Source organism: Artibeus jamaicensis, unplaced genomic scaffold, assembly GCF_021234435.1.
Source record: "Artibeus jamaicensis isolate MK-2021 breed Jamaican fruit bat unplaced genomic scaffold, CSHL_Jam_final contig_240, whole genome shotgun sequence".
NCBI lineage: Eukaryota > Metazoa > Chordata > Mammalia > Chiroptera > Phyllostomidae > Artibeus > Artibeus jamaicensis.
In genome coordinates, this window is record NW_026521506.1 from 11,336,203 (window position 1) to 11,359,817 (window position 23,615).

Genomic DNA, 23,615 nt, shown 5'->3' on the forward strand with positions numbered 1-23,615 from the left:
TTTTAAACTATGACTACAGCTCTACTTTGCTAAGAATTACATGGCAAAATACAGGAGATTTTTCCATTTTATGCACCCCTTTTGCCACATTAATGCTAATATAGGCGGTTAGCAAAACAAATGTAATAACTAACTGCTCTCCTTAAATGACCTGTGACTGCAACTTCCACACCTCGGGCCTGGAAGGTTTTTCATCTTTCTTTATACCTCCTCACTAGCATTTTGATCGACAGGGCCCCATTTCCCCAGTGGAGAAAAACAAGGCACAGAGTCATATCTGTACAACTGCCAATGGAGAATTGAAAGGAGAAACTAATTTGGGCCCTTGAACTTAAACAGAAAAGGAATTTTTGTTTAGAAGCCCTTCTTGCTGAAAATGTTCTAACTCTGGTGACTGCTTCTACCCCAGGATTTGGGGGCATGGCTGGTTTACCACCACCAAATGCAGGATTTGGGGGCATGGCTGGTTTACCACCACCAAATGCCTCAAACACTGAACCCATTAAGGTATGTGCCTCCGTGTGCATTTAAAATTAAAAAATACAAAGCAGTAAAAACAAGTGTAATGAAATCCAACATAGTACCACTCCCCATTGAAATATCAAATATCAAATTATTTCTAAAAATAAATGTTGGTGCCCCGCCTATGCCAGTGCCCTGAGCAAAAGCATAGGTGGTGGAGTCAGCAGTAATTGGGGGGTACCCATATTTATATATACTTTACACTGAGTTCTTTCACTTGAGGATCAGCCCCCTCAAAACAAACGTTCCCAGACCGGAGAAAATCACCCTCTTCCCAAGGGATCCAGAGGACGAGACAGCAAAAGCTTGCAGGCCCATTGGGGAATAAAACTCTTTTCTCCTTTCACATTCTTGGTTTTCTTGAATGTAGCAGTGACTTAAAAGCACACCTGGAGCTACCTAGGGCTGAGGTGATGCCTCCCCTTAAGATCGGGATTTCCCAAGAGCTAGGTGGTACCTCCCCTTCTGGTTCAGAGCTCCTGAGGCAGACACCCCTTCCAGCCTGGATTGGGCCTCCTGAGAGATGAGATGATGTCTCCTCTAAAACGTGGGTTACTTAGGTCTGGGATACAGTTTTGGCCCCAGATCTGAGGCTTTCTGGGACAGGTTCACCATCTTGCCCTCAAATTCCAGCTTCTGGGGACAGGACCGCTCTTATGCACCTGATTAAGGGTTCCTGGATGCAGGGACCTCCCCTCCCTCTCAGGTTTGGGGCTCACCAGGACTGAGATGGCGTCTCCCCTCAGACTGTGGGATGGATCCCTGGGGTAGGGGAAGGGTCCTGAATTCAGTCAGAGCTTCCCGAGACAGTAGCTGTGTTGTGGCCTCTCACCGCATGGGGTAAGGGGCTGTGGGACTAGCGGCTAACCCTCCAGCAGGGGGAGGTGGGCTCCCCTAAGGCCCTGCCCACTTTGTGACATGCCCGAGGTGTCCGGTGACCAAGACACTGTTAGCTGGGTGCAGGGTGCGGCTCAGGGCGTGGTCTACGGGGGCTACTTAGGGCAGCCAGTGTGGGGAACTGCGCGGAAACTAGTTTCCAGGCTGCCGGACACTCATCGAGGGTCATGGCGTGGATTCTGGACTGCCTGTTTGCGTCGGCCTTTGAGCCCCGCCCCCGCCGTGGTGAGTGGGGACCACCAACTAGAGGGGCTGGAGTGCTTGGCCGGGGGTGGCAGGCGGCTGCACCCTCAGTTGGGCGGCCTGGGACTTGGCTGGCCGCCCCCTTGCCTCCCTTCCTGCTGGCTTTTAGCTAATTGTTCCTGGCTCAAAGAACTGCCCCGTCGAGGCCCGGCATAAATCATCAGCTTTGCCCGGAACACGGAGCAATCGCGCTAATGGCTCGGCGGGACTCTGGGCGAGTGTTGGGGCGGAGCCGCTGGCTCAGCGGTCCTCAGGCACAGCCAGAGCTTTGGGGCCAGACACGCAGGAGCGCCTCCAGCAACCCACAGGCCCTGAAGGCCCAAAGATGAATGGCCCTGGCAGGGCATGCAGGGCCCAGAGGTCCTGAAGGTGGGTGGGAGGGAGACTTTTCCCTTGAAGCTTGCCCCTCTGTACCATTTTCATCTACAGAATATCAACACCAGCCACTTAGAGTTGTCAAATTCAATCCCTTCCTTTAAAATATGGTGACATTGAAGTCCAGTGATAGGCAAGGCCCGCCCAAGGTCATACAAGGAGTTGTCAGCAAATCAGGTTCTGCTGAAGTTCTGCCAACTTCCCACTGCCCCAAACTGCCCAATGATGGAGGCCTTGGGTCTTTAGTCTGGGTCTTTCCTTGTGTATTTGAGATCAGTGCTTGGTTCCCCTATCCCTGTAGAATTGAAGATACAGATGTGCAAGGATCACAGCACCAGTATGAATATGTGAATGGCATTTCACCCCTTTCCTGTTATAGTTTCTACAAAGTACGTTTTGGAAACTGATTAGATTTTTCCCTCCTTACCTTTCAGGAGACTGATATTTTCTTTTTGAAATTCCCCAGGACCCCCATACACACTCTCCACTCCTTTTTGTAGGCCCAACCCCTCCAGGCTGCCACCTGCTTCCACTGCCACCTGTTTTTCCATAGTCTCCACCTCCAAAATCTATATTGGTGAGAGTGCGTCATTTGTCACCAGCCATAGACCAAACCTGGGGTTGTCTCCTCTTTCCTCTTCCCCCTCACAGGCAGGGAGGGGAGGCAAGAGAGGAGGGCTTCAGAAACTTAATTCAGCAGAAATCTGCTTTTAGTTTTTTGCAGCTCTAGGCCCCCCCCCACTGAGAATCATCTCAGGAGCCTGACCTACTGTGTTGAGACTGTAGCACACTTAATAAGTTCAAGTATAGTTGCTGACAGGCCCCAAGTACTCTGAGAAGGAAAAAGATGAACATACACATTGCTTAATTTTTGTTCTGTATAGTTTTTCATTTATGTGATCCTGGTGAGTGGAAAAACATAAGGGAGTTTTATAAGATTCCTTTTAGGCCATACTGCTCAAAAACCCAACCCTTGCAAAGGGGTTAGGAGGAAACATTACACCCCTGCCTGGCCTACCAGGGTGTCCTGTGACTCCAATGAGACCAAAGATATGAAAGCTCCTTTATGAATAACCTCACTGGGAAAGGGTCAGTATCACACCAGGAAGTCCATCTTCATTTAAAGACAGCCATGTCTATTGGATGATTTTTCCTTAAACTGAAGCCGAAGTTATGTGCGGCCCTGGAATTGGCCTTCATAATATCTTCCCAAGGGAACAGTGCCAGCCATCCCTATTCCCCTACCCTTATTCGCCCCTATTCTTATCCAGGCAAAATCTCCCCAGTTCCTTCTTCTGTTTAATACATGACATGGCTATAAGGCTCCAAGTTGAGAATGCTCAGTGACCTGGCCAAAAGAGGATTTCCAGCTGTGCCCCTGTAAATATAGCCCTGAATGGCTGACTTGCCCTCTTTTGGAAGCCCACGTCACACTCACGTAACTCAGATACAGAGTCATAAGTACACACATACATACACATTCCCTCACCCACACAAGCACACAAAGTCACAAATGCACACACATACACATTTGACATGCATCCTATACTTATAGTATACAACACAATATGCCCATATCAAACATGCATACACCACACAAATCCCATGTACACACCACATGGTTCACATAACTAGTTCATTTATATTGGAAGTACTTTCAACTGAAGCTACTCTTTTTTGAAAAGTAATCCCATGTTCTTTTCAGTCTCCATTCTCTTAGTTGGTTTTTATACACAAGCACAAGACCTTTTTATATTTGCTATTGCATTTCCAGTCTGATAAAAAACCTGTCTCCTCACATATGCCAGTGGCATACCACTGCCTACTCCAGCTCTATTACGCATACAATAAGCAGCAAATATATATTAATTACTTTCCAGATGCTACACCCTAAGCTCAGTCCTTTATATGTACGATCTCATTTAAGTCACACAACATCACTTTCAAATAAGTAATTAGTCTTTCAGTACAGTTTTTTGACCAGGTAAGAACCCATTCATTGCATTCCCCCTGAGAAATGTTGTATAACATGAAAAGATTACTTTGTGGGTAACTATTGATATTCTGTAGGATTATAATTGACCTAGGTGCTGCTCTTCAAATGCCTTCCAAAAATCTTCAGGAGTCAGAGGTGGGAGAAGTAGCTGGCTTCTGACTGAGAAGAGTGGGCACGTATTCTAAATGTTCTATCATGCACCCACTCTTCTTTCCCAGGAGATGGTTGGTATGTCAGAGCAATCTTTTGAGAGTGACAATGACCCCTATTTGGGGATCAATGGAGGAGCATATGGAGACATTTGGTAGGGGTATTATTGATCCCTGGGAAGAATGTGGGCCCCCCAAAATGTCTTCTTTCTCAGGGGAAGGGACAGCATGATTGACCCACTTGAAAATGCTCTCCCCAGTTCATTCTTGGCATTGGATTTAGCCTCAGACAATTGGACTTTTGTAAAGCAGCCAAAATTCTAAAGCTGAAGAGACCCTGGGGCCCACTTTACATACAAATTTGATCTTTTCTCTGAGATGGGATCCAATTCATTTGCTGAGGCCAGGTCTGGTTGAGCTGCAACAGGGTTATTTTATAGAGCTGGGGTGAGTTTGCCTATGAGACACCCCACTCCCTTCATTATGGTAGCACATGAGCACCCCCACTCACCAATGGCAGGACTTCCCAAAGTTACTTTGTAAATCACTTGTTTGCACCTCACAAAATACTTTGCCATAGGAAAAAAAAAGTGACACTCTAGAGCTTAGGTTTCTAAGTTAGCCCACACTTTACCCACCCACCATGAGGATAAAATGCAGAATCTGGGTGATCAAAACTGGCAAAAAACAATACTCTTGCAAATGTACCTCAGGCTCCAGTGTTAGAGCTAACATTCATCACGCTTCAATATCAAATGATGGCATGCATACTAGGCATTGATGGAGCAGGAAACCAGGTTTTGGAGGGTGCTCATGGCAATGGTGAAAGTAACACCATTCCTTTTTTCACACTTATGTACTAAGACAACCTAAATGTCCAACAAGAGTGCAATAGTTAAACAACCTATATGACATATCCACTTGTTGGACTAGTCTACAACCATAAAAAGATGTTTATGAAAATTGATGGCAACATGGAAAATAGTATGATTATAATGGTCAAATATGAATTTTTGAAAGACGAAGAAAATTCAGCAACAAGGTAAATAAATTAAGAGATTCTGTTAAGTTGATGGAATAATAGTTATTTTTTCTGTTTCCTGAAATCTCTACCAGTTTTGTTCTTAAATCACTCAAATAATTCAAAAAGTTTTTAAAAGTCTAATTGAAGGCCTGTGATATACATACATTCCAAGCAATGTTCTAAAATCCCATTGCACATAGTTTAATATGGGATTTTTCCTTCTATTTATACAGTAAATGTATTTACATTAGGTCAGCCGTATGTGATCTTCCTAACGATTATAAAATGTTCTTTAACACTGGGTGGGAAGAAGCAGATTAGTTTGACTCTCAGGCCTGTATTTATAGTGTTTCTGTGAGCAAGTTACTGAACTTACTTAAAATGATTTAATAATGCTGACATATCCAGGATATAAATAATAATAATAATAATAGTAATAATATCATTATATTAAGTGCATTCTATGGCTCAGGCATCAAAAGTGTATTTTATTTCTTCTCCAAATATTGACTATATACCAGTCACTTTTCATAAATAATCTCATTTAACTTTCATAACAAATCTCTGGTATAATCTTTATTTTAAAGATAAAGCTCAGAGACGTTCAGTAACTTGCTCACTGCCACACAGTGACTGAGCAAAGATTACAACTTCTCTTGGTCTAATATCAAAGCTTGAGTGATATTTAAAATAATAACATAGTGTTAGCAAAGCTCCTAACACTATGCTGATATGCAGTAGACATTTACTAGGTGGTCAATAGGATGTTGATGATGTTCCCTTGCCCAGAGTCCAAGTCTAGTTTTTAGGACTATTTGATTACTTATAGATTCCTTTCTATGAAAAGGTACATATTTCAACTGGAAAATGCAATGCAAATACCACCTGTGTTCTCATCACTGGAGCTGTGAGTCACTAGGAAATGATTTCTGTTTCCTTTTGGCAGTATCATTTGTTCTCACATGTATCAGCAGAAGTAGGTAGATGGCATGTTTGATGAGCCTTGGCAGCTACTGTCACATCTCAGATACACTTCTCAAAATCCAGGCAGCTTCCTGGGGATGGAAACCCAATACCTAGCAGCTGGTAGGTCCCTGTGTTCAGGGAAGCTTATTAAATAGCTTATCCAGAACCCCTGTTCCAACTATCATCTGTATGGTATGGATGACCCTTAATTTTTACCTCTCCTACTTCAAAGTGGAGGCTGTAGGACCTCCTCAGAAGCAGTCATGGGTAGGAGCTGGAGAAGTTTTTGTAAATTCCTAAATCCTCAGAGGGACTCACTAATAGATTAACTTGCACGGTGGAGTCTAGCGTCAGTGAAAGGTAGTGTGCAGTATGAATAAGAAAGGTGAAGGAGAAGGAGTTAAGGCATCTTCCGTACACTGAAAACACCCAAAGCCTGGCCACTCAGAGCTTTTTCTGCCCTGAAACTCAATAATCTTCTAGCTTGTAACCCCTTTATTCCTAGTTAGAATTCTATCCACCCCCTAGCCTCCACTTCTTAAATTCGACTCCCCACCCCCAAACCCTGCCCGGGTTTCTTCTTACATGCCGTTTTGGCTTGTAGTGACTTGTTTTTGTCTCTAGAGGGAGGCAACAGCATCAGAGAGGAAGGGCACAGACTGGGGTCTTCTCCCACTTTACTTTTTTTTTTTGTAAAGAGTAGGTTTTATCTTACTTTAACTGCAAACAGATGAATAGCAAACTAACTGGAGCTGTATTTTAGGTGCTTCAAAGTACCTAAATATTTCAAAGAAACATTTTTTTCTCCTCATTGTCCCATCTACCCACCCCACCCCTCCCTGCCTGACAACTTGGTGGCTGCTAGAAAAAGGGTGGCCTTGGGAACACCTCTTAATTTCTAGGGTCCAGGTGAGAAAAACCAAAAAAGAATCATGGGGCAGTTCAGCCAGGAACTATTCATGCCATCAGTCTCTTGAACACCACAGTACATATTTAGGAGATAGGATTCGGGCTAGGTCTGTGGCAAGGGTTGGGAGTTGGGGTGGGGGGATGTCTAGTAGGTAGTTTGAAATTTTCCTGTCTGGAGTATTACATTTGAAACCTAAGTCTCATTAACACTGCTAGGTGAAACTACTGAGTGAGAAGTAGACTTATGGTCCAATTCTTCTGGGGCTGCATTAGCCTAATCGAAACACCATCCTAAAAGAAGAGGGGTTATTTCAAGAGCATCAGACAAACCGGTAATGAGGAAAATTGGAAACTCAGCTTCAGTCCCTGAACACTCCTGTTGAGACAATTTTGGCTACATGAGAAGGGGTTGGGTGGGGGTTCAGAGGGTAAATTGAGGGAGGGAATTAACCTTTTCTTGAGCATTTGCTTATACATATTAGTTATTAGGCTGCTGCTTCCCATATTTTACCTATTTCAGTCATCTGAGCATTTCTAAGCCAGGTGTTAGCATCTCCATTTCACAGATGAAAACTGAAATTCAGAAAGATGAAGTAACCTTCCCAAGATCACCCAGCAAGTAAGAGATGGAGCTATAGTAAAAACTCAAAGCTGCCTCACTCCACATATCCTCTGCTCCCATAGAAGAGAGATTTAAAGTGTTTTACTCTTATGGGGAAGCCAAGACCTCTCTGAATATAATTCACATTTTGGTGCCCTGCTCCTATAGGTTCTCATTTTTAGAGTGAAAACAAGAAAATCTCTATTTAAATTTGGTAGTAATGTGGGCTATTACAACATTTTTCCACCCTTACAATTCCCCATATAATCCTAATGTTATAGACTGTAAAGAGAGAGAGAGACTTATGGTGGCAATTTTAAACTCCAAAAAAAGTGTGTTTGTGTCTATCCCATGTTGTTGACAGTGTTGACAGGGGTCCTGATAGCTTCTCCTATCCCACCACTTACATGGATTTTGTGGTGGACAAGGGTAGTAAAGATAGCCATCCATTACACTAATTTAGAGTCTCTGGTCCAGGGCTGCATCTTTGGAGCCACGGCTTTTGGCTTCTGCAAAGTTGAAGTTTATCCCCAATTTCACAGGTAGGAGCACTACCGAGCCAGAGTGAACCAGAGTCTTCATGAGCGCAGGTGGGACTTGCACAACGGGATTTAGATTGGTGGTCCAGTGGTGTGGGGATGAGGGGAGTGGGAGGCAGAGAGAGAACCTTCAGAGAGGGAGAGGAGGCCTCACATGAGTGACTGTGAGGGAATGGAAATTAAGCTAGTATATTCAGAGGAGAGTTAGAAGGTGTCAGACTGGCTCTGCACCAGTGGAGAAGCCAAGTGCCAGAGAGCAGATGCTAGGACACACCAAAGTTTGCATGAATTCTTTGTAGGGTCTTACTAAGGGGCTTCAGTTTGTCTGTGCCTTGTGCAGCTTAGACTGGCCTCTCTAGCATTTTTCGTTTTCTTTCAAAAGGAGACTTGCTGGCTACATAGTAGTTGAAACAATGTTTTTCCTGCCCACCCAGGATGAGGTGCTGACCTGGGCCCAGCTAGAGAAAAAGCGTTATGGATGTTGCAGCTGCTTCTCTTCTGCACACCAGGCTCATTTGTGCCAGATGAAAGGGCATGATAATAACAGTAGCAATTTAAATTGTGCCTCTCACTCCCCCCACCCTGGAAAGTGGAGAAGTGACTCACCACCATTGAATTGTCCCTCTTCATCCACCCCCTGACCTCTTCTCAGGAGTCTAGGCTGGTTCCCTGAGGGCTGAGCTGGAAGCCAATGCTTCCAGAGACCCTTTATCTGTGACTGAGCCCTAACTTCTCCCTAATAAATGTGCTCCCCAAAATGCAACATATTGTTTTAATTTGGATTTCTTAGATGAAGCTGGTTAGAAGGCATTAGACCAGCATCAGCCCCATTAGGCAAGCACAGTGCTCCTCTCAGTCATGAATAATACAAAATGGGGCCCATTCAGGAATCTTTTCTAAGGGGTCTCTGCTTGTTTTTCCATGTGCAGTTTGATTTGAAGGTGACTGATCTGCTTGAAATTTACCAGTTTCTGGTAGTAATGCTATTTTAAAAATATCTGGGGGAGCCATGAAATAATTCCCTTACTCAATTCTGACCCCCTCATCCCCATTCCCCTTCATACCCAATTCTCTTGACCCTATGGCTAGAAAATGCTCATTCTCTGCTCTTTCTTTCAGCACCAGCCTAAGAAGAGCTCCCAGAACTGGAGCTGGTGAGGTGCTTATGAGCCTAGGGTAATTACAAATTTTGAGTTGTCAACAAAGCAGGTAATTAAGTGGAGAAAGTATCAGCTGTCTGAGAGACAAAGAAAGTGATTATGTTGTGCACCCTTGGTGCTGTCAGTAAATTTAAAGAAAATATTTGTTGGGAAATGATATTGTTTGGTAGAGACATGAATGCTTAGCAAGAATCAGGGGACTCTTCATGAGGCTGCCTGGTGTAGAAGAAAGGCTTAGAGAGTGTGGCAGATCTGGGTTCAAATACCAATTCTGTGTCCTACTAACTCTGTGACTTTGAGGAAGTTACTTAATTACTCTGAGCTTCATGTGTGATGTGTAAAATAGAGATAATCATAGATCTATCTACCTCATAGGACCATTGTGAAGACTCAAGGAGATAATGCATGTAAGAGCACTTAGCACAATGTCTAGTATGCAATAAGTGCTTAATCAATGGTAACATTATTATTATGATCACTATTATTTTTCTTGATATACATCAGACATTCTCTACAGCTCAGAGTTTAAAAATAGAGACAAATAATTGCAGCTGTGCATGATTATATCATGAGAAATATGAAGAGTGTAACTATGGTGGCCCTCAATTGGGAGGGAGGGGTACAGAAAAGCAGAGAAAGTTTTGTGACTCTTGATTTAGATTAAGAGGCTTAGGGGGGGAGAAGGATTCCAGGCAACCGATCTGCCCACACAAAACAAAGGAGGTGTGAAACAGCCAGGTCCTGAACAAATTGTTGGGCTCTTCCGGGCATAAACTGGAATCCCCTGGGGTGGGAGGAAGTGACAAGATTCTTTCCAGTTTACTCCCACCAGCCCCTGCACCACGCCCTAGGCGCCCTACCTGGCCAATCACGTGCAGCGCCCTCCTCTTCTTTCCTCCAAGCAGCCAGGTAAGCACACACCTTGCCCCAGCCAGCGGGCAGCACACAGAGATGGGAGGGTAGAGGGCAGACTTAGGTGGGGTAGATCAGGTCAGCAGGTGCAGAGGTGACTCTGCTCTGGTCCTGGTGCAACACCCCCACCCCAGTTTAGAAACAACAATAACAAAAAACCAAGCACACGGTCACCTGGGTTCTTTAGATAACCTCGGTGCTCTCACACACCACACCTAGTACATTCACGCTGCAACATCCACCCTACAAGACACATATGTTTTCCAGCTCTCCAACCCAGCACATACACTGGCCACATGCATCCCCACCACACAGATGAACACATTACACCCTAAAGCACACACATACACTGCACCATATAAAAACACTTTACACACAAACATACATACTACACACAACTGCAAACACCTCCCATAGACCCACATTGACAGAGCACATACATTTAAGGGTAAATACACATACACACATACCACAGCACAACACCAACCCTTGCAGAAACATACATTGAACACACCCACGTTCAGACCACACCCACATAGTCACACTATAATAAAACGAATAGAAACACAACCTACAAGCATGCAAACGCGAGCATCGCACTAGCATATTCTTCATGTCCAAGCATAAACCAAATACCCTACACACCAAGTACTTGGAGTAAAACATGCACGGAACACACCCCCCACACACGCCGAATGCACACACAGAAGTACCGCACTCGCGTGCGCGCGCGCACACACACGCGAACATGCACACACACTCACAGCCCTCCTCCTCCTTCCCTCCAGGCGGAAGAGTAGGGGGCCAGGAGGGGACGAGGAGGGGAGGAGGGGATGAAAGGAGGGGGGATGGGCGGGAGAAGAGGCGTGAGCAGAGACGCTCTTTTTTCCTTTTGACCTGGGGTGTGTCTGTTCCCCATTCTCAAGCAAAGAGAGTGAGTGAGTTGGGTCCAGGCAGGGTTTGGTCCGAACACAGGAATACTGGAAGGTGCAGGGAATCCACCGGTGGGCGACGGGCATGAAACCTGGGCGAGGACCCTGATTCAGCATCCTGTCTACCCCGCCAGAGGCTCCTCCTCTCGGTACCCTCCCCAGATCCCTTGAAACCTTTACAGCGTTGACCTCTGACCCCCTTCCCCCCCCGTGGGAAGTTGCTATTCTTCCCCCTACCCGAGAGAGGGCAACTATTAAGGGTGGAGGACTTTATTGGTTTCAGCAAATGAGGAGTTTAGATCTGCAGGCATGGTTTTTATGAAAACTGTTCAAATCTAGCTTGAAGACTTCTCTTAATGGAGAGCTCTCTATTTTGCACAGCAGCTAATTTTCTACATAAAAGGCAATGGCTGTGAGAAATCACTGACACCATGCTGGACACATAGTAGGGCGTTATAAATGTTCCTCCCTCCTGCTTTTGTCACCAAATTTGTCAGGACTATCTGCAGCCCAGAACAAGCCAGAGACAGCTTTTAACCAGTGGGTGAGCTTTTTTTATACTAAGCACACAAGCCCTCAGGAGAACACAGGTCTTGGCTAGGGAGCCACTTGCGGTAGGGGGCAGTACAGCTGGCAAAGGTGCTTTGCACTTGTGACCAGGTAGTCCTTTGGGGAAACATTGAGGTCTCTTCCCACTGCAGAGGGCTACAGGGTCACTCCAAAATTCTCTGAGGCCAGATAACCATCTGGCTCCTTTCCTCCACTTGCCTCCTTTCTGTTGAGATGGATAGCTGGTGAAGGATAGTTGGAGCAAGAGAGCCCCAGCCCATTGCCATGCCTTGCCAAGTAAAGGCCACAGGCTTTGAAGTCATTAGAGGTTCAAATACCAGCTCTGCTAGTTCATAGCTGACTAGCTTGTCAAGTCACTGGCTTACATCGCTGGGTGCTTGTGAAGTTTAAAAGAGGAAACATGTACAGTGCTTCTCAGTTAAGACTCAAAAGATTTATATTCCCTTTTCCTCCCCTTCGCCTTTATCGAAGATACAGATTTGAGTTTGGAGAAGGAGGGTCAGAGGCTAAGGAGGTGATGTGAACATCAAATGTTGCCCCCACCACCACCAGAAAGGAAGCCTATAACCAGGGGTTCACTTAGCATTCAATATCCTGTGGTGTTTAAGGGAAATGCCTACACCAGTGATTTCAGTGATGCCAGTCACTAGCTACTAGAAATTCCAGGTCACAACCTGGTCCTTGGGACTGCAGTGAGACCATTCTCCCTATCACCTGCACCCTTCTCATGGACTTCCTAGTTCTATTCCCCTGCATTTTTCTTCCTCTTTCCAAGTCATCCACACTATTTTTGTAATATTTTTAGTGAATGCAGTTTGGCTGTCAAGGATATCTTCTCTTACTTTATGTCTCCCCAGTGCCTAATACAGTGCCCTGACACACCACTGGCTGTGTACATGCATCAAAGCAATGCCCTGGGTGAAATCCCTTGGAAACACTGAAGCCTGAGGGCACATAAGGAATTATAATAGAGAATCTATAGAGAGGACTCCAATAGTGACCCCCTTGGCACTGTGGGAATAGAGGGCAGTGACTTTTGGATAAAGGGCTATTCCATTGCTTCTCAAAGGCCTCAGGCTCTAAGCCTACCTGGAAGGGTGTTGTCTCATTGCAGCTGAGGCTTCTGCAGTCAATTAAGAAGAAAGCCTCTTTCCTGGAGGGCAGAGTCCCTGGCCAGCTAGAGCGTGAGTCACTGTTTCAGAGTTGAACAGCAGAGATGATGCTAAACTGGCGATGAATCAGTCCAAGATGGCATGGGGAGATTACCTGAGTGATGATGAGAAAGGGGATGAGACAGAATACTGAGCCCTTGAGGCTTGGACTAAGTGACAGAGAGTCTATATAAATATGCATAGAGTCAGCCTCCTAACACACCTCACCACTTCCACCTGCACCAATTCCAGAAGGATAGCCCTGGAAGTCTTCTTAGCAGAGGAAGTAGGGTGGAAAGCACTATTTCTGTCTTGGGGGATATTTGGAAGACCTGGGTTCCAATCCTGACTGCTCTTTGCTGTGTGGCTTTGGGCAAGCCCTTTTCCCTCCTATGTCCAACACCAAAGGAAAGTTAAGGGGGCAAGGGACTCTGTGGCAGGCCTTGTGCTAAATATTTTACCAATGCTATTTCATACACTCTTCCCAAAAGTGCAATGGGGTTAGCAAGTATCCTCTTATTTTGTAGTTGAGAAAACTGAGGCTGGGTGGTATTCAGTCATCAACCTTCTCTCTAATATATTATGCAGCAGTCTTTTTGTGTTTATGTTACTAAAGCAATCACTGTAACCCAAGCCAACAACCTGCCAGTCCTCTGCCTATTGGCTCCCTTTGCAATCAGGTTCAAATCATGTCTCCCAGCTGCCCCCAAAGCCAACCCATGTTGCTTTCCTGGCAAGGCAGTTGGCCACCTGGTTGGGTTTCTGTTTTTATCCTCTATAGTGCCCACCTACCCCAACTCAAATCTTTCTCTGGTATATCAGTCTAAGATCACACATTAGAAAACAAGCATCACCAGAAAGATGCACCCCAATATCAATGATTTGTCACAAGGGTGGGAGAAGTGGCTGCAGGATGTTGCAGTGAGGAAGGAGAGCAGATCTGCCAGAGTTAGAAGGAGGGGTTTCAAAAAAACCCAGCAAGGGGCAAGAGAATTCCAGGGACAAATTGAACTGCTCTCAAATTACCACTCCCTTCTTTCCCCTCCTTTCATAATTTGGTGCTCTAAAATATGAAGGGGCAGCCCCCAGCCCATTTTTATCAGGAAGAGAGGGAGAGATCCTCTTCTTCAGTGGAAGGGAAAATCACTCTGACAATTCAAATTACATTCCTGTGTTGGGTAGAATTCATCTAATTACTGGGGGCGTAGGAAAAGTGGGGAGGGGAAGCAGGCATATTCCTGGTAGTGATGTTGGTGAGGTGGTACTTAAAGAACACTACTAATGCTGCTGCCAAAGCCAGAAGCTCTCTCCCTTTGCCAGGGGGTAAGAGAGACTTATTATTGGGTTTCTGGATCTCACTTCTAATCCAGGTCCCTAAAAGCTTCATTTATGATATTTTGGGGAGTAAGTCCATATTTTCTGGGCTACCCCAGTACCAATGTATGCCTGGAGTCAGCAGCTGCCTTCTAACCTTTCCCCTTCCCTTCCTTCCCTCACTTCTTTGCCTAGGCTCTGCTACCCTCTCCTTCCCTCTGCCAGGCTCATGCATAGTCTTTGTCATTCTTGACTCCCCTCCCCTCCCCTCTCCTCTTTTTTTTTTCATTCCTTTTCCTTTGTGTCAACAGAACTCTCCCCTTTTCTACTTTCTTTACCTAGGAGAGGAGAAAATTCAATTGGAAGGGGGTATAATTGTGTATTTGAAAAATTTCCTCACTTGGGATCTTGCATTTAAAACCCCATTTGCCCTTGTTGGGGCAGATGAGAATATTTAGTGCTTACAAATAATTTATTTGGCTGAATAGTGATCTGTACATATGATTGTTAGGCTGCAGATTAGAAAGCATTTTTGGAAAAGGTATTAGATGGTAAGAAGGTTTGGGCAGGTGTGGATGGCCTCTGACTTCTCCAGGTGTCAAGAAGATAGGAAAAAACTATGAAGACTATAGTTGTGTGTGTGTGTGTGTGTGTGTGTGTGTGTGTGTGGTAGGGGGATGTTAATGAGACCATTCTCATCCAGATGTGTAGAGGACTTTGTGAAGTTAGCTTCTCTTTGCTCTTTCTGCTCATTAAAGTTTGAGCAAACTGATCCTTTTTCTCTGTGATTTTGGAAGAACATATGCCCTGGATAAGATGGGAAACAAGGAGCATGAAGAGTGGGGCAAGGAGGAAAGTGGGTTTTCCTTGTTCAGTCTTTGTGTGCAAAGGGCCAGCAGAGGATATTGCCATCACTCAGGTGCCATACGAGTCAGGGCAGAAGAGAAACAATGAGGGGTGGCAAAAAGTGCCCTGAGCTGGGATCCAGGAGTAATGGGCCTTCCTCTTGCCTTTGCTGCTAATTAGTGTTGTGTCCTTCTGTAAGTTTCTTAGCCATCTGAACCTCCAGGTCTGCCTTTCTTTCACCTGTATTGTGAGATTGTGTACCATGGCCAGGGGAGAGGAAAGTCAGAGCACTGAGAGGAACAGATCCTTGGGCTGAATCATGAAGGAGGGATCGACTTTAAATAAAGGGATAGAATATTGTGGGGTACAATGAGAAGCAGTGGGAGTAGCCAAGGGAATTTAACAAACAGGTATGCGTAAGGCACTGAGCTGGCTGCTGTGTGGAAAATTGCTATGAATCAGCTCCTGTCCTTCCGCAGAAACCTTTACAGGGAGTTGAAGAATATAAACAACAGAGTTAAGAACTAGCAGCACTTGCAGCTAGTCCTAGGACAGGCTGTGGCTGCAGAGCAGGACTGACCAGCAGGTCACACCACCACTTATTCCCTGGCTGGACCAGGAGAGTCGCCAAGAGGTAGTACAGGGGCAGTGCTCTACATATCTGAGTGCAGCCCATTGAGGGGCTAGAGTAGGAAGTGAGGGCACTCCAAGTGGACGTGAGGCTGGTTCAGGGCTTGGGGAAAGAGGAAGCCTGAGAGTGCTAAACAAGTTGCCCAGGTTTTCACACACACGAGATTTAATTTTTCGAATTCTCTGTAGGGGTAGGCATGAAGAGTGGTCTTTGCCAGCCACGCAGCTTTGTTTAACTTTGCAGGTTCTGCTCTCTCTCGAGCCAATTAGGGGCAGGACTCCTGTGGTTGAACCCAGCCTACAGGCCATGCTCTGCAGCACAGGGACAGCCAGGGGCCCAAGACTACCCTTTTAGAGTGAGGGCACAAAGTAAGTTGCCAGTGGGTTCCAGTGCCTTTCCCCCTCCCTATCCCCTTCCTGCTGCCACCTTCACTGTCACTGACCTTAGGATGCAGTAAAAGCTGCTAGGTTGGGCTGGGGCTCTAGTAAAGAGTGAAAGGGAGACCTGCTTATGATCCCCGACTCTGGAGCCCTCTAGGCCTTCGGTGGTGAGGGGTGCTCCCTTTCCAGCTGTAGAAAGAGGCAGCATGACTCTGTGTCCTATAGTTGGTTAAGTCCTGTAAAAGAATCAAGGACCCTGCAGATGTGAACATTGTGTCTCTACCTTGCTCTTAGATAAGCAGTATAATAATAAATTACCCTGGTTGTGTTTAGAGCTTGGAGATGGTCACTGACATGCCTAAGGCCACTCAGCTGCTTAGTAACTAGACAGGCCTCCTGACTGCTGGTCTAGGGCTTTTTTTTCTGCATCATAGCCAAAACAGTGGTCTAATTTTGAATAGGGATAGATAGATAGATAGATAGATAGATAGATAGATAGATAAGAATTAATGTTTTTCTTTTAAAAAGTTTTATTTCTTTTTAGAGAGGGGTGAAGGTAGACAGAGAGAGAGAGAGAAAAACATCACTGTGTGATTGCCTCTTGAATGCCTCCTACTCAAGATCTGGCCTGCAACCCAGGCCTGTGCCCTGAGTGGGAATTGAACTGGTGACTCTTTGGTTCACAGGTTGACACTCAATTCACTCAGTCATTCCAGCCAGGGCTAATGTTTTTAGAAATAGTGGTTTTTTAATGTAGTTTTAAAACACCATTCTGTCATGAAAACTACAGGGCAACTATCTCCCACAGCCCCAATTCCCTCTGATAGCCAGTCAGACAAGATTTTGGAAAAGAAAATGGCAGAAAAATTGGATAACTGTTGGAGAAACACACAATTCATGGAAGAAGAGAAGCAGGTGGGGGTGGGAAAACAAAGATGGAGGAGGAATAGCTCTCAGCACAGTTTCTGAGAACTACTTTATTCTGAAGATTTTCTTGATAGGCATTTGTCCTTATGTTTATAGGGGAGTATCCCCACTTGTCCTTTCTCCCTCATGTCCACTCCCTAGAAACCCTAGCTGTGATCTGCAGGAGCAAATGCTTGATGACCTTCCCTTTAATACAGAGCCTCATTTTCCTTTGCCTGTTGTTGTGAATACATTAGAGAGATCTATTCTCTCTCTCTCTCTCTCTTTCTCAGTGCATATGTGAGAAAACATGAGGATGCATGTGTGCATGGATGTCTGTGAGAAGTGTCTGAAAGGGAATGTACCTTAAAAAGGGGAGTTCGCAGAGCCAGAGGAGTTGAGAAGATGGGAAAAATGAATAAGAGGTTACTGAGTGCATACTGAAAACCTACAACTGAATAAGGGTCTGCTCAGAGCAGGTGGACCTGAGGAAATAGTCAGTTTTTAATATTTCTAAAAAGAACAAAGGAGAGGAAATAAATTTAAATTAGTTCAGGGAAAGATGATGTTATACCCATGGGCCTTTCTTGAGAGTCTTTCAGACTTGATATTTATATGACCTCCAACTAAGTTGTAAAATCTCAAGGACTGGAACTGGGGCTTTCTATTCTAGATGGCTTCCCCCTTTGCTCCAGTATCCTCAATATGGATGGCTTGCACACTGTACTGAGGATGTCAAAGGTTAGGACTGAATCTCTTTTGTGGACTGGTTTACTTTTTCCTACATTTAACAGCCTAAACTAAGCCCCCCAGCCCCACACTTAGTTGCCTTGCATATCTGATTCTGAAAGACCCAGTGAAGGAACAGTTCAACTATCCTGCTAACAAGAGATAGATGAGTACCTTCAAAGGATGGTGCAAAGGCATTCTTCAATGGAAGTACTATCGGACTCTTTTTAGATATTAGCACTTCTGCTTATTTTTTTTGAAATTTGACTCTTAGGTATTTTGGAGGGCAATTTCTCACCTTGGTACAGCACTGCACCATTTGGAGGATTCTTTCATTCCACCCTGTCTTTTATTTAGTCTTTACCACAGACATACCTAATTGGTATCATGATTCTTATTTTGTAAAGTGATGGAACTGAGACTCAGAAAAGTGAGATAATTTTTACCAAGTCACTTGGTTAATGAATGTGTGAACTTACATGTGCTGAAACTAGGATTTGAACCCAAGGTTTAATCCTTACCTAGGACCTTTACAGGATGTCATGCTGTCAACTGAGGGGAAGGGTGGAGTGAGAGATGTTGTGGGAAGAATACATAGGACTTTTGGTGTCTTTCTTCTCTATGTACTCTTCTCTTGTATCTTTCATAAAAGTCTTTTTCAAAGCCATATATATCTGTATCTTTACATATGTCTGTAGGTCTATCTCCCTCTCTATCTAACATCATCATCATGTATCTTGTTTATCTACTTTATCATTCTATGTAATCTATCAGTCATCTAACTTCATTTCCATTTTCCAAAAATAGTGTGTATAAACAAGACCCAAAAATCTAGCCACCTCGTTAGGAAAGAAAGTAGTCTTAACTTGGACTGTCCCAGTTCTAGAAAACAGATGTTCATGATGCATACCAAGAAATACCATGGTTTGGTGGGAAGGGCAAGGCCAGAGCAAGTATAGGTAAGGACATCTAGTTACCAAATCATATTTCTCCACAGCATTTTTGTGCAAATTAGGGTAAGTCACAGCCTCTCCAGAACCCTAGTTTGTTATTATCTGTAAACTTGGGAAACATATTGCCCAACCTACCTTCTTTCCAGCAGTTGTCGTGAGAATAAAGTGGCATGATTCATTAACTCATGAATTACGAATAGCTATTTTAGTTATAAGACTTTTATAATCTCTTAAAACCTCAGAGTTTATAATCCTATGATTCTCCCAACAAACAACTATTGAACACCTACTGTGTGCTAAGGTCTGGAAATAATGGGCATACGGAAAGTTTTTAAGAAATGGAAAAGCACAAGGCAAATGGGTCATTTAAAAATTGTTTACCTCTTATTGGTGGAACAACTTACTTTTTACTTTTTCTGCCACGACATAATGGAAGCAGCAGCCAAAAGGAAGAAAAAAAAGATTAAGCAGTGACACAGCCAGTGATGCCAGTACTATTATGAACTCTGACACATACTGCATATAATAGTGTGAAAATATTTACATCTTGTTGTAGTTGATGTTATGTCACTTTATTTCCAGGGCTGTCCAGCCTGTGGTCCATATGGCACATGCAGCCCAGCTGTGAATGCAGCCTAACACAAAATTGTAAATTTCCTTTAAACATCATGAGATTTTTTTTGGTGTGATTAGGTGTTGCAATGTATTTAACATGTGGCCCAAGACAGCTCTTCTTCTTCCAGTGTGGTCCAGAGATGCCAAAAACTTGGCACCCCTGGTACACTATCCCTTGGGATGTTTATAGCACAAAGATTGACTTTCACTATCCTGATCTTGATTTGTTTCTTTAGTCAATAAAATTTAAAAAGGGTATCCCATGTTCTATAGACTGATGACTGTATTTATTTCACAAAGAGATTGTAATTTGTGGTGGCTGTCTACCTTTGGATATGACATCCTCAGGATTATAGAATCAGACTTTGATTATGTGTCCATTCTTTTGACCTAAATAATTTATCTATGCAATATTTTGCAGTTAGTAAGATAAAAGATGGATGGGACAGAGGAAAGAGCCCTAGGGTTGAGAAGAACTAGATTCTTGTCTAGACTCTGCTTTTAAACTGCTGTGTGGCCTTGGGCAAACCCCTGTTACTGTATGAGCTTCAGTTTTCTGAACTGTATAATGGAAGCTTTAGTCTAGGTGATGGCCCTGATGCCATTAGAGATTGAAGAAGGAATATTTTCTATTCCCAACAGTCTCTGAAGATCTCTTTACCTGTTTTAATTTAATTCAAATTTAGCAGAGATAGAACGGAGTAAGTCCTTAGATGCATTTATACAAACTCTAATTTTATGTGATTACTTTCGAAACCTGATATTTTCCTGTAAGGTCAGGTCCTCTGCAAAATACCTTCAATATCAATGTGTTTATTGAAAACTGATGTTAAATATCATGCATATAGTATTCATTTGATTCTCACACAACTGATGCAATGGGTACTGCATCATTTCCCCATATTATAGAGGAAGCTACTGAGGCTCAGAGATCTCAACTATCTTAAGGTCACACAGCTAGGAAATCAATAAAGCTTGGCTTTGAACTTAGTTCTATTTAGCTCCAACTGCAGTGGCCACTACAGATATTTGTTTAAGGATATTGTTTATGCAAAAGAGGGCTTGCTGTCACCCTTCATCTTGAGTATATTTTTGATGGCATGGTCACTTCAGGCCAGTGCCATGTTACAGGGGGAAGGAGAAGAGAATTTGGGGCAAGAAAGGTCACTTGGCACCCTATTTCCTACTAGGAACCTCCTTTTGTGTTTAGCTTGGAAAGTCAGACCTGAGGTCAAATGTTCGTTCGGATCTCAAGAATCTGTTATATGACTCTTTCATAGTGTTGAAGTCTGTTTACAGAGGTTTCCCCTCCCAACTCTGCCCATCTGCTTTTTTTTCTGGGCATATTTGCTTCCTAACTTTGTTTCTGTCCTGTATTCTTCTGGTGCCTTCAGAGGGTTGAAGGTAAGCAAGACAGTGTCAATTTTGCTGGCAGAACTGCAGCATATGATTGCTCTTAAGTTTAGCCCTGTATTTTTGAGCAGGAGGCAATGACAAAACGATTTATTCTAAGGCCTTTGATTTCTTTTGGAATTGTAAGCATTTAGGCTGACTCATCTCTCAAAGGCTTTTTTCTCTCTCTCTCTCTTTTCCTGGTGTAGTTTTTAGGTTGTTCTTACCTTATTTGGGTGGGGGGAGAGGGATTGATTTTCATCTTGATTTCTGGAAGAAAGAACCAGCTATACTCTTTGGATAATCAAATGTGGTAAGCCTCGGCAAGAAGAAATAGCTGTAGCTCTAAAACAGGTACAACAATTTCTGAATTGGGACAAGGGGAGGGGGGAGCTATGTTAGAAAAATGAAGCCAGAGCTAGGTTGTGTGTAAGGATGATACCCCCCCCCCCCCCCAGCTAACAGGTGTTGGACCTGCAATTGTGAATGAGGGATTGATTGCTAGAGACTTACTCTGGGACTAAGGTTAGGTTATGTGCATGTACCTTTGGTTGAAATGGTCATTTTGTGGATGCAATTTGTTGGTTGGGCTTAGGCATTCATCTAGAGTTGATTGGAGAACCTTTAAAAAAACATGGTAACATTTTTCCTCTTAGTTCAAAATATATAGAAAAACTTCTCATCCCTTCTCATACTTCACTTTACTTATCCAGTCAGCATTTACTTCTGAAATCTGTGACTTTAACTATTAAGGAAAGTGGGAAAAAGAGAATTTTGGAAACAAAAATGGGGTCAGATTTGTTTTTGATAAAAGTCATTTATATACATTATTGATTAATAAACTCCTACCTACCTTTTCCCTGGCAAAACAACATTATCTGAACTTTGAAATTTAAGCCCTACCTAAGTAATATATAGAATATTATCTTAAAAGTCCATGGGAAAGAGAAGCTCAGAAAAGTGGCTGTGACAACTTCCCTTCTTGTCAAAAGGTTTAGTTTCCCATGTTCCAAATTATTTTCTCTGTCAGGAACTAGCATGCACACATGCACCCAAAATCATAAACCTCAGAGGTATCTTAAATCCTTTCTTTTCCATTACAATAAAAAATCCCCATAAGTCCTGTCAATTCTACACATAAACCCATCCTCTGCTCCAGCTTTAGTGACACTAATTTGTGTTAGCATCTCTTGCCCCTTGGCTGATCTACCTACTTAAGGTTCTGTACCCAAACCAGGCTTTTCACTGCTCTATGTGATTTTTCCAAGCTGAAGCTCTGACTCTGTCACTGCCTATTTACAAATTTTCAGTAGTCCCCTGTTGCCTTCAGGAGAAAGTTTAGCTCTTTAACATGGCTAACAGGGATATTTATGATCTCACCCCTGTCTATCCAGAATTATCTCCTTCCATCTCCTTTATACAGCTTTAAGAATATAACAACCTCTCACCGTTTTCATCTCCTTGCCTTTGCACAAGCTGTTCTCTCTTTCTGGACACTCCCCCCTCCCTATCTCCAGGCAGACTTAAATGTTTCCTCCTTTCTGCTGTCACAGTACTTTGTTTATATCTTGGTTGACTGACTTATCACAAGTTTTTATAAATTGTTGCTAACCTGTGTATCTCTTTGAATGCACAGTTAAATCCTTTGTGAAAGGACTAATATTATCTTGCTCATATTTGAATCTTTAGTGTCTGGTATAAAGTGGGCATTTAATATAGGCTTCTTTTTTATGGATAAATGAAATAACAAAGGAACAATATAAGTGAGGGTGTGCACAGAAGGATGCTGTTTGGGGTCCAGAGAAATCCCCACTGAGGGATCCTGAGCAGCCTGGGAGTGGGCACCATGGAGAAGGGACAGGCTAGCCAATACACCAAGACAAACTTCACTCTGATCACCAATCCTGTATAAGGAATCTCATTAGAAATGTTCTGGAAATAATGCTTGTTTGTTTAGATAAAAATGGATTTTTCCATAAAAATAATCAAGTTGCACAATTTGTGGTAAATAGAAGGCAAAAGGCAAACAAAACCTTATCACTTAATAGAGATACTGTTAGCATTTGAGTATATTTCTTTATCTTATTTTATGCACATTTTTCTTCATATAGTTGTAATCATAATTAATACAATTTTATATTTTTTATTTGTGGTTTGAGAGCTCTTTTTAAACATCAGTTTTGGAGAATACCAGAGGGAAAAGGAGATGGGAAGAGGTAGAAGAGGGTAAAGGGGGGTTAAATGGTGATGGAAGGAGACTTAACTTGGGGTGGTGAACACATAATACAGTATACAGATGATGTATTTATAAAATTGCACACCTAAAACCTACATGATTTTATTAACCAATATCACCCAATATTCAATAAAAATGAAAAATAACAAACAAAAGCATCCTTTTAATAATTGTATAAATTTCTATACTGTGATCATTCCATAATTTATAGAATTAGTCTCATTGGTATGTTAACTTTTTTACCCTTAATTTTTGACTATTATGGCTCATGTAAATATGTTTTTTTCCTGTCTATAGGAAGATTCTATTAGGATAGATTCCTAGAAGGGGAATTTTTGAGTCAAAGGGCTTGGGGATGATTTTTGGCTCAAGCTCAGGTGTCCAATTTGCTTTCTGGAATAATTGTACAAATTTACAGGGTTCCTAACCTAGATGGATATGCCATTTTCACCCTACCTGGACAGCATCGAGTATTATCATTAAAAAATAAAAGTAAACTTCATCAATGTTCTAATTAATGGAAAATATTACCTTATTCTTTCAATGTGCATTTTAAAATTGTAAGGTTGGCTTTATTTACTTTTTGTTTCTTTTACTTACTTTCTTTTTTTTAAAATCTTTTTTTCTTTTTTGCTTAATTAGGTTTTCTCTTTTCTGGACTGTTGGT

General features: G+C 43.2%; 1 protein-coding gene across 1 annotated transcript in view; it reads left to right on the top strand.

The window, feature by feature from the left end:
* Positions 1–1,586: 1,586 nt before the first annotated feature.
* The window catches only part of ARHGAP36 (Rho GTPase activating protein 36), a 29,219-nt gene continuing 7,190 nt past the window's right edge, over positions 1,587–23,615 (top strand). The window contains exon 1 of the mRNA XM_037154581.2: positions 1,587–1,644. Within this exon, the coding sequence (XP_037010476.1) occupies positions 1,587–1,644 (58 nt within the window). The remainder of the gene's footprint in view (positions 1,645–23,615) is intronic.